We start from the raw sequence: 12,211 nt of genomic DNA, 5'->3' as shown, positions 1-12,211 counted from the left end.
ACTCTTTCACTATGTATCATCTTGCTTCTCAAAAATCAAATGATGCTGAAAATTAATTCCTACAGGAGTGTGGACTTTTTTCATTTGCTTTATTGAAGCTTTCATCCTGCAGTTCTTATTCCTACTCCAGAAACTTCCCTGGACCACTTAAATGTTGTCCTAATTAGGAAATACAGGATGGGAGCCACCTGAATAAGGTCACTGAATAGTAGTCTGACAATTGAAATACTGCTTCCTGCTTATTTATGTATTATTCACATCGAAACAGCTGCTCCATCTCCTCCTTATGACATTACGGTACTTGAGAGTGTTCGTGACTCGATGGCATTAGGATGGAAACAACCTAAAGTCACTGGTGGAACTGAAATTACCGGCTACTACGTGAACTATCGTGAAGTGGTTGATGGAGTTCCTGGGAAATGGATGGAGGCCAACATTAAGGCCATTAGTGAGAGGGCATACAGGGTAAGAGATTAACTTCTGTTATTGCTGTAAGTGCAGACAATATTTCCAAAACAGATCTCAAAGACAAATTGGGATGAATTCTGATTCAGTGCATGGATTGCTGTTCAGAGGGATTTATGTCCATGATAAGAAATCTATTTATCTCTGTTAAACCTCTCTGCATAATTATTTGCACACTTACCTGTTAGTCTGGCACCGAATGTCATCTGTGAATGCACTGTTCTTGATATAGCCTGCGTTTTTCAAAGTCAGGCCTTCACAACAAATGGCATTCCTACTGGGCTTCGTGGGCCTACCCCAGTGCTTGCTAGTGCTGGAACCAGCTCTTGCCAGCTCTGTTTTGTGATCAGTTCTTGACCCAATTTAGAGACAGTCCTTGCTACAACCTGCTTGAGCTGCTTTACAAATGAAAAGCAGTGCCAGCACTGAGTTTCACCCCACAGTGAGGGCAACTCTTGCCTTAAGTGAACTTGTTCTGTATCATGAAGCAAATTAACAAGATTGTTGAGCGATACCTCCCTCCATCCCTGACTATCAAAGCATTTATCAATAGGAAAAGGAGTTTACAATTTGAGCATGCTAAGACCACTCATGGTCCACCATTGATTTGAGGAAAAGCCAAGGCAATTATTGCCTAATGTGTGATGTCAATAATGCTTTCATTTCTTCAAGCATTTAAAAGCATGCACATGCATTTGATAATTGTCATTGTGACTTTCTTCTAAAGCCTTAATCTGAAGTTAATAAGTACCATCTTATTGATTCTGCAGATTCAAGACCTGAAGGAAAACATGGTGTACCAGTTCCAGGTGGCTGCTGCTAACCTGGCTGGGGTTGGGACACCCTCTCCACCCAGCCAGCCTTTCAAATGTGAAGAATGGACCATTGCTGTACCTGGTAGGATTCTCAGTGGGAGGTGGAGGTTACTCATAGCCCAGGGTTGCTCTGTGACTCAATATCTGTTCTCAATGCTTTCAGTTTCCGGGGGAGTCAACAGGCACTGAAGTTCATAAGTTCATGCCCAGGCTTGAATCTTCATGACTTTGATGTAGTACATTTACAATGATGCATTAAACAATCCCTGTTTAATCAGTAGAGTTTTACAAGCAGCTTGTACTTACTTTATCTTTCTTGCTTGTACTGTGTCTGCCACTTTGTGTCATAAATAGTAGACATTAAGACCTGTCTGAGGTACAAGGCAGAGAAGGATGAGGTCCTGTAACCCTTGTTTCACCCTTGTGTTACTTCAAGGCCAGATCACTGCCTTTTAACACTCCTCAAAATGAATGAAAATAACTTCCATTGACTTCAGTGGACTTTAGAGCAGTCCTTGAAGCAGCACATTAGCTTAATAATTAACTTATTTCCCTGAGTTTGGAGACGATTTGTCATTTTGTTTGCTCATTAATATTTGATCAAGATACCAAATCTCAACAAATTGGATTGTTTTTGGGGCTAGGCTTCTTAATACGCATGAGTTGTACTTATACTGGCTCTAGATATGATAAAGAGGAGATGCACGTAATATGTCAGTTCAGGGTGTACAGCACAGTGTCTTGTTTTGGATTTTGAAGTCTTATGCATTAGTCCTCCTGGGGTTTATTTTGATACGACAACTCCAACATTTACTCTTATCTTTCAGGGCCACCCCATGATGTCACATGCACAGAAGTTAGGAAGGACTCTTTGGTTTTGCTGTGGAAGGAACCAGTTTATACTGGTCGTAGTCCCATAGCTGGCTATTATGTGGATATGAAGGTAACTGAAGCAAAGGAGGAACATTGGAAAGGTGTCAATGAGAAGCCACTGCAAAAGAAATATTTGAAGGTAAATAGATTAAAATCCAAATACTGGAATAACAGCATAATCTTGAGGAAGTCACCCTTCTGTAACCTCATCCTTTGCTGATCATGGTTCCATTTAATGCAATACACAGGAGCTTATGTTGTGCTGAGGATACACACGTGTAATGCCTGCATGGTCAGACAAGACTGCAGTGTAGTCAGACAAGTCAGAAGACAATCTGCTATGACAAGCCTAAAAATGCTAGAAAGCATTGCTAAAAGCAAACACCATTCTTATGATACAGGAGACAACCCTAGCATTTTCTAGCTCAGAGACAAATAGAGGTATCACTGCACCAAAACAGATGGCACCAAAATAGATGTGATACCATGGCATTTCTAACACAAAATACCCTCTCCTCCCATCTCACAGCAATTTAAACCCTAGCTTTTTGCACTGTTGTGCTACATCATTTTGTGGAATGCTTTTCAGAATATTTGAAAGATGACTCACTTTCCATTCATATGTGTTTTAAAGGAGTATTTGCAAGTGTCATAATGTCAGTATGATTCCTCAAGCCACTACAATTAAATCTGTATGATTAAATGCCCTCCTGTTTCTAAATAGGTGTGGCTGGTACATATTACCCTGATAATTTCATTTTTAAAAGCCAGAATTTACCTACTGTAAAAGATTATGCTGTTTCAGAGGTCAATGTACATGAGTTAAAAACATCCTGTTCCAATAACAATGCTGCCTTTCCAGTGAAATAAATTAACAGTAATGACACTGTTTAAATGTTAGCTATGCATACAAGGAAGGAGTGAGCCAAATAGATTAGTCATGTCATTCTGGAATTGAAAAAAACCCAAACCAAACAAAAAACCAACAACAAAAACCATGAGGAAGAAATGCTTGTCAACTGGAACCCAAACCAAACAAAAAAACAACAACAAAAACCACGAGGAAGAAATGCTTGTCAACTGCAAAAGGAGCAAAACAAAAAGAAAGGAAATACAGTTGTCAAGCATCCAGACTGGAAGTGTACAAAGTGTGTAATTAAAATCAGTGTTTTGTAACACCTTGTGCATGTATGTGTATTTGCTTCCTCCAGATAGGTGGCCTAAAAGAAGGTACGAGCTACGTGTTTCGTGTGCGGGCAACAAACCAGGCTGGTGTTGGGAAACCATCAGATGTCACAAATCCTGTCATAGCTGAAACACGACCAGGTTTGTTAGAAAAACTTCCTCTTTTTCATTTTGTTTAAACAGATTCCTGTTTGGGTGATGTGTTTACATATGCTGCATGCAAACTGTCTGATCCCTCTCAAGTGAAACTTTTTTACTAAGCAGAAAATGAGTTGAAAATCATATCTTGCTTTCTTGTCCGGTATATTTTAAGGTCAGAGCAGATTTTCTTAGCATAACTACATGTTCAGGAATATGAAAATGCAAAAAAGTTGTAATATTTGCATATATCTATAGATAAACACACAAGCAGAGAACCTACGAAGATCAGCTCAACCAAAACATTCTACAGATGTAGATTTTTTTCCCTTCCTATAATAAACCAGTTGCTTATGTTCTATGTTTTTTAAACTCATGTAATGTGCCTGAAGAAAAGGTAAAAGAAATTACTTTTCCCCCTTGGCTTTAGAAACATAAAGAAATCAGTTTGGCAACCACCTTCAGTAGGAATTCAAGTGCAAGTGTTTGCTGGAGTCATCCTTGAAAGCTGCCTCCAGTTTGTCTATAATATTAACAAGAAATGCAGGAATCAGTGCAGAGGCAGAATCTCCATTCCTGGAACTTCAGTAAACCCTTGAGTTTTATTTAGCTATACAGGTAACATAGGTGACTTTGATTGGAGTCAGCACTAAGTTCCTAGCAGAAAACACAAGCACGGCTTACTCATCTATAGACCATTTCAGAGGTGGAGGGTCCTATGAGGTGGAAAAACAAAATCCCAGATATTTTAACCATATCTAGTATAAGGTTAGTATGACAAAAGAAGATATTGGGGTACAACCTAGCCTGGATCCACCATACATCATCTTCGGCAAGTTCTCTTCCTTCACCTGCAGACTCTCATATCTGAACCCACCTAGGAAGGTTTCTAAGAGCCCTAAAAGAACAGGAACAAGGGCAGGCAGTGGGCAGGCAGGAGAAGCAAGGGGTCTGGGACAGCCAGGTGCAGGGAGCACCAGGAGCAGTGCAGGGGCATGGGCAAAGGAGGTGACTACCAGGGCAAACAGCTGCCCACCCTGACTGAACAGTCAGATTGATAGCTGTGCCTGCCTGGAGAATAGTCAGGGTTTATTTGGGATGGTAATAACTGTGAGGTGTTGAGCAGACATAGTGATCATCAATTCCCATTCCCGCTCTGTTTGTCTCAGGAACATTCTCCCAGGATCCTTCCTTTGACTCCCAGGTCCATTTTTACATCTCCTCTTCCTGCAGCAGTACTGGCCCAGCTCTCATAAATGCCTGGTCCTTATGACCACGGCAGCAAAAACCCCTAAGAAGCCCTGAGTTAGATTTCAGTGAGGCTGTAAGTCAAGAAGGTTAGAAAAAGAAGGTCTGAAGCTGGGGTTGTAAAAGAACGGGAAAACTCACAATGGGGAGACTGAGGTGACTGTTATTGAGGCTGGGATGGGAAGAAGGGACTGGAAGGAGAAGATGGTAAGTAGAGAGGGTGTAAGGTTGTGATACAAGGGCAAAAAAAGGATACATGTGCAAGTAAGGGCTTGGGACAGCATCTTTAAAAAGACAGCAGCCATAATTTCAGTGTGTTGAAGCACTGGGACTATTCCCATCACCCGCAAGTGGAGTGAGGCAAAAATTAGAAACTTATTCTTGAAAACAATTTAGACACAGCAACCACTTCTAAAAGAGAATCAAAGCAGTATTAGTATTAAGCTTTTGGGTTTACCAATCCATTTTCTTTGAGGGGTAATGTCTATATGTCAGGCTTTTGATAAAAATTTGTTGTGAAAACAATCTTCAAATGTACTAAATAAAGGATTGATCAGGACAGTACATTTGGAAAAAAAAAAAAAAAAGAAAAAACCTTTTAAAGATGAAAGTCAAAACCAAAAAAAAAAAAAAAAAAAAAAAGTTGTACAGCATATTCAATGTTCACTCAAATGAGGCACATGCCCACCTAGCAAAATGAACTTGAGCAGAACACTTGATTTACAAACTTCACCATTAGAAAAGGAGGTACATCTCAGGATCACGGCCTTTTTGCAAGTGAGGCTTGGGTTCATAGGTGTAATATCTGAGGGATCACAGGAAGGTCAGTTTGGCCCAGTGAAATCTCGGGGAAGCTGAAAATTATTTACTAGTATAAATCTGGTTGACCCATATTTTGAGCTGAGATCTGCATACATGACATCCACCAAACTAAGCTTCTTAAAAGTATTAAAAAGGACAAAAGGCTTATTAAAAAATAAATATTTCAAAAGGCAGGCCTCCACCTTACTCACTGAAACCACACAAATCCCAAAAACAATCATACCATTAAAAAAAAATTACCACAGTTCTTTTTGTTTTGCCCAGTGAATGCTGCCTTTATTACCATCTTGGATGGAGACAAAATACTGTCAGGTCTCTATAGACAATTTCCCCTGGAAGGTTGCTTTTAGCAAGTGTATAAAATCACCAGACACTGAGCTTTCTAATCAAAGAATTAAATAATATCCTGAATGAAAACATTTACTTTAATTCAAAAGGTTACCAGTTGTCTTTACCCAGAGAGATGTGTAAATATGACAATGTGATACTTAACATCCTCCTTCCCTTGTTTGAAAACCTCATTTACTTTTTACAGTTACCTTCTAAAATTAAATTTAAAAACTCACCCACATAAACAAATAGCAATCCAGGCTACTTTCAAGCTGTAACTTTGTGGACAAAAGCACTTTGGTGTGTGGGGATTTCACAGAAAGCCGGGGAACTCCAAGAGCAGACTGCAGCTCTTCCCCATTGCTGCGTTCTATCCCTGCGCATCTTGGTGCAAAGCAAAATTAGAATCTGCTCCTGCATCACTTACTTGAGAAGGGCTTGAATACCCCAGAAATTGATGAAACACTGTCCCATTCACCTTTTCTAACCAGCTGTATTCAAAATGATGCCATTAAGTCTAGTGTTTTGAACCTGCTTTGGCTTCATGTTATCACTTTCCTTTTGATGCAGTAAATACTCAGATAAATGGAGACTTGATATGACATCTAAGTATTTTATTTCTTATTGTGACCTTATGAGAAGGTCTAGATGATATGTTGAAACCACCAAGCTATTTAGAGGAGGGAAATTCAGACTGCTACGACTATGCAGCCTTGTTGGTTTCACTTTGTAGGAGCAGTGGAGGCTTCTAGTCAGTAATTTTAAAGATTTCTTTAAAAATAATCTAAATATGAGAGCTAAACACCATAAACACTTCTGGAAAGAAATGCTATGCATTGTTATCATAATGAGAATACTTGAAAATAAATAGAAAAGATTCTGTCCTTCAAATGGACCTTCTGGCTCTAATTCTTTGCACATCACATCAGCTGCCATCAAAAGATTAATGTGCTAATGATTTACATGAACATAAACACTAAATGTCAAGTGATGAATTTACATATAATAAAATAAATTATAAAAAAAAGGAAATATGCTGCTTCTTTGTAAAATATTTGTAGACCTTAAACTTCTTTTATCATATATTGCTGCTTAACGTGCTTCAATACTGCAAGGGCTGGTAAATAACGGTGCCAAAATGGGAATATTAATCTCATCTTTTGTTAAATGGTTATGAAAATTTATAAAAACTAAGAAAGCTGCATGTACCCAAATTGTCACAATAGGAGCTACTCACAGTGCTGGAAAGGACATGTGTAGTATTAGGATGATGAAACACAGAAATCTCCTTGTATGCTTGAGACTTATTAAGAATTACACTGCAAGTAAAGCATTTAATCTCAATGTCAGGAATAAGGCTCTTGTCTTTAAGGTGCAATACCCTGTGGAGAAAGTGTGTCATCAACATTCTGGGCAGCCCAGAATTGTATTAGGCTGAGTAATATAACATGAGTGCCCGATTCAGATGCAAGATCCAGCTCAGAGCTGTTCAGAAAAGGAGCCTGGATGTTCTCCAGCAAGTCTCAGTGCAGACACTCTCCCTGATATTCTCAGACATGTTGTTAAAATGAAAGTGAACACCACAGTTGATGAGTTCACTGAGCTGCCCAAATCCTAGACGAATTTCCCTCAGCTTTAGTAGGGTGCAGGATGGCAGGGTAGAGGTGCCTTCAGGCTTCTGACCCAGGATTCACTCTCAGAGCCTTTTAAAGGACAAACTGGGTCACCTTATCCAGCTCGAGGACTGTAGGCACTGGCAAAACAGGGTGGGCGACTTAAGCAGCTAATTGCAAATATTCACTCCCTTTGTGGGCCGAGGATTAATGTTGCAGACAGCAGCAGGGCCGGATGCCAAGCACAGCAATTAAACCAACCTCCTGGAGCAAAGCCAGAGTCACTGAAAATGTGCCTCAATTGCACAAGTGAGTCCTGATGGGGCAACTCAACTGTTCCCTCTTCTGCCTCCTGCACCCCTTCAAACACCTGCATATTCCTTTTAGAGCTATTATCTTATTAGGGAATAAGAAATTCATGCTTTATAATGAAAGCTCTGGCTTCTCCTTACCATGGAAAATATTGCTATTTAATATTTTAAATATTTAGTGGATATAGAGACTTGTTTCTTTTTTTCCCCTTTAGGTTTTTCCAGAGCACATATCATCACTCTCATGTGTGCTTAGACTTGCTCAAATAAATCAGTTGATTTATTTTAATCTGTTCCTTACTTTTATGGATTAAAATAAGAACTTTTCTTGTGAATCAAAGGCTGAGCAGGCCAATGTTTGCAGCAATTTCTGTGCCAAGAAAAAGCAAGGATCTGGTTAATCCATCCTATGAACAATATTTATGTAAGTCAGTTTGCTGCTTTCTCTGAGAAAGTGAAATAACCTTGTTCTGCTCTTTCAGGAACCAAGGAAGTGGTGGTTGATGTAGATGACAACGGAATAATTTCCTTGAACTTTGAATGTGATCAGATGTCTCCAAACTCTAAGTTTGTTTGGTCCAAGAATTATGAACCAATTGAGGATGACTCTCGGCTGAACATTGATACCAAAGGCGGAAAGTAAGAACCCTCAGTGGCAGCAAGTTTCTTGTTTACAAGACCTAGGCTGGTCACTGAAATCAAGGCCTTTTGGAAATTGCAGCTTATACAGAATGAGTGAGGCATAGGGAGAGACAATCTGTGCTCTGTCATCTTACAACCTGTCAAACAATAATAATAATAATAATAATAACAATAACAACAACAACAACAACAATAATAATCTCCAAAGAACAAAATTATCTGTCTGCATGCAAAATGTTTTTGCCATGTAACACTGTTGCAGTCTGCTGGAGTAAGCAGGACTCTGATGGCGTCACCACGGCCCTAATTGGTCGTGACTGACTTCTACAATGCTGTGCAAGACTACTGTGTTTCTTCAGGCTCCTAACAGAGAGGAATAACTGGCAAACACATGGGTTCATGCCTATGGACTGGCTATGTGCTCTTCTAGTTGTAGAAAACACACAGAAAGAAACAGTGGCTCACCACACTCTTGGTATTGCACATGAAATTTGAGTCAGCCTGTACTTACAGCACCCTTTCGCACTCATCAAAGACTTGACAACATGTTTTTAAGCATACTTGAACTAGCTTAAACAAGTTATCTCCTTCGTTATCTCCAAGTTATCTCACTTAAACAAGTGCTTTTGGCATTGTCTGAAAGTTGTGCCGTTTCCATTTGTACCACACATGGTAGGACGTACCCTGGTTTCTACTGGCAAGAGCCCCATGTTTGCTGTTCAATCACAGCAAAAGCTAATACAAGACTATTTTTATCTGGTGTTAGAGACAAAAATGAGGAGTTTTGTTCAGACTGATCTAATATTATCAATTTATTTTTTTCTTTCTTTCTCTAAAGGTCTAAAGCTTCTTTTAAGGATCTTGGAGAAGATGATTTGGGAATTTACTCTTGTGCTGTTACGGACACTGATGGAGTTTCATCAAGCTACACAATTGATGAGGAAGGTAGATACAACGTCTTTTAAGCATGGCTGTTTCACTTTCACATCTGTTCTTGCCTGCTGCTGTGTCTCTCAGATCCATAAGGAATGCATTTTTTCTTCTATGTCTTTTGCAGAAATGAAACGCCTGCTTGCTCTGAGCCATGAACACAAATTCCCAAGTAAGTGAATCAGCCCTGTCTATAGGGGAGAGTTTTGCATGCAGTGAGATATCACAAAGTTCTCGCCACCATCAGATAGTGAAATCACTCTAGCCTATGATGTAACTCCACCAGCTTTGTGCAGGCACTGCTGGCATGTCTGTCAACTCAGTGCACATCCTGCCTCTCAGCACAGTCAAAGCTTGGCCACAGAAATGGCCTGTCTTTTTGCCCACATTGCCCCTCTTTTTCATTGCCTTCTGTGTCTTTTCTGTATCTACCCTTCTCAATATATTGTGTGACCTTTTGGCAGCTTAATGACAACCCAGGCATCCCCTCATTTATACCTGCTCCTCCCTGGTGTTTACTCCTAATTATATCCTTATGCTGAAAGTTAGTCACCAAAAAAACCTCAGTGTTGTCACACGTGCCTACTTGCCCTCACCCTTCTCTTTTGGGTGCTCTGCCACACTCTGTCTTCATAACAGTAGTATGAGAAGAGGAGTAAGCTTCTCAGGACACAGTCAGTGTCTTCTTTTTTGCATCCTCTTAGGCAACAGTCCACTTCTGGCTGTGCATGAGGCTGCAGGAGGCACATACAAAAAAGGGAGATCACTGCAGAACAAAAAGTTTCAAGGAGGAAACTGTCTTACTTGCTTTGGCTACTCTAGGTCCTGTGGAGGGTAGAAAAAGAAATTATGAATAGGGTATGAGAAACATCTGGCTATGGTTATGAGACTAGAAAAATAATAGTGAGCTCCTATGGATCAACATGAAACTTTAGTTATATATCCCAATGATCTATTTGAGGATTACCCAAATTCTCTACAGAAGATTATTTTCTAGGCATTTCTGCTTTAACAGTAGCTCTTGCATCTTACTTTGTTTGTACTTCTGAACTGCATTTAATTGTAGCTTCTGCTTAGAAACCTCTGCAGCCAATTACACCATGGGCAAATGGGTTACTTGAATAAAGCAGCCTTACAGATTGCAGCTACCTATGGATACAACAGTGTGTGGTGCTAAGTAAAAATGGATTGTTCCAACTCTTCATTTTAGCAGCTGCTCAAGGATTCCATGTCAAGTGCTTGCAGTAATTTGTGATGCTATAGAAATACGATGAAAAATGTTGTAAGCACAATGGCTGAAAAATATCTGAGGTCAGTTGGTACTTACGGAAATAATTTAAAATAAGACTTTTGCTCTTGGAAGAGTGTAAGGCAGATTCATCCAGTTCCTTTGGGCTGGGGAGTGAACAGCCTGTTCACTTTTTGCATCCTTTCAGCCCTTTATTTAACAGCTTCTGCGATATTTTCCTCTTTTCCACATTAGACTAAGATATTAATAGTTAATTACATGCAAATCAAATGGGGGTTTAAAATTGCCATAGAGCTGACAGTGAGACAAAAGCAGTGCAGCCTGACGTCTATTCACACCCTCTCCCTCTTGCTTCCTTTGGCTCCCATAGCATTTCAGTCCCTTTTTTTTTTGAGAAATTATGCAAGACCTGAGATTCCTTTTGTTTCTTACAAGCAAAATGATGTGCTGGGTGAGGAAGCTTCACCCCAACCACGTGCACTGGTGGGTTGTTCTTTGCCTTGCACCCTCATGGTAATGCTGTACCTCCAGGCTCCTTTTGAACTATTTTCCTCACTCTAGTTAAGCCTGCGTTCTTTTCATAATCCTCTTTTTGTCCTGTGACTGTTGCCTCACCTCCCAGAAGCTTTATTTTCACCAGAGACAGGTCCTGTGCCACTCAGGCACCAAAAGCATACGTGGGGCTGTGGGAGGGTATGGGTGCAGGGAATGGGTGAGTGTGGGAAAGGAAGATGTGTGGGGACCTCACTCCCTTAACTTTGTTGATGAGGTGAGATGGCTCCAAAAGGCAACCCAGTCATTTAGGGTGGTGCAAATAGAAAGATGGGAGAAATTAAACACTACCTCAGTCCCAGTCCTCTCCTGCTGTAGCTGGGCCTTTGCATACACAAAGGAGAGGAGAATATTTTCAGTTGGAAGTGAAAAACAACCCTGTCTTGGGATTTGTCTGGGAGGAGGTGTATCTTTACACTGTCATCAGACTGCACCATTAAGCATTTTGCAATGTGTTTGCACACTGTTCTCAGCTGTTCCATGTTACACCCTTGCAATGCAGACTTTACACTGCTGTGAAAGTGGAGATTGGGGTAGAGTCCACGTACATCATACACACAGTATGATTTTGTTGCAAATTTGAGCATCTGCTAAGACAGCTAAAAATAATGGAAGCCAATAAAGTGAGCGATATGCCTCAAAATCAGAGTCTAAATGCTCATGTTTGGTGTTGCTGATTAAGACAGTTAAACAAGTTGAAGTGAAAGCAAGCTGAGGACTGTTACTAAAAAGAAGGGAGAAAACAAACAAAGGAACAAACAAAAATAACCCCACTAAAATTACCTGCACTACCCTTTACATTTTTTTTCCCTTCCAACACAAGGAATTTGTCTATATGTGTGGGTTTTCCGTTATTCATAGGTAAAGAAAATGTACTGGAGAGACTGAGGGTTTGTTGTGATACTCTAGTGAATTCTGGGAGATGGAGGTTCCACCCAGTAAAGGATCAGAATGCTTACAAAAACCTCCCAACCTGCAGCTCAGCAGCTGACTTTCTGATCTGGCTTCATGCTTTTGATTTTTTGGTGCTTTTTCCTG

The 12,211-nt window shown here is 40.1% G+C and overlaps 1 protein-coding gene across 1 annotated transcript in view; it reads left to right on the top strand.

Moving 5' to 3' along the window:
- The window catches only part of MYOM1 (myomesin 1), a 71,799-nt gene that overhangs the window by 41,666 nt on the left and 17,922 nt on the right, over positions 1-12,211 (top strand). The window contains exons 18-24 of the mRNA XM_010006927.1: positions 269-465; positions 1,236-1,362; positions 2,108-2,292; positions 3,365-3,479; positions 8,283-8,439; positions 9,281-9,387; positions 9,500-9,544. Of these exons, the coding sequence (XP_010005229.1) occupies positions 269-465; positions 1,236-1,362; positions 2,108-2,292; positions 3,365-3,479; positions 8,283-8,439; positions 9,281-9,387; positions 9,500-9,544 (933 nt within the window). The remainder of the gene's footprint in view (positions 1-268; positions 466-1,235; positions 1,363-2,107; positions 2,293-3,364; positions 3,480-8,282; positions 8,440-9,280; positions 9,388-9,499; positions 9,545-12,211) is intronic.

The sequence above is a fragment of the Chaetura pelagica genome, unplaced genomic scaffold, assembly GCF_000747805.2.
Source record: "Chaetura pelagica isolate M959 unplaced genomic scaffold, ChaPel_1.0 scaffold109, whole genome shotgun sequence".
NCBI lineage: Eukaryota > Metazoa > Chordata > Aves > Apodiformes > Apodidae > Chaetura > Chaetura pelagica.
This window is presented reverse-complemented; position numbering and strand designations above follow the sequence as displayed.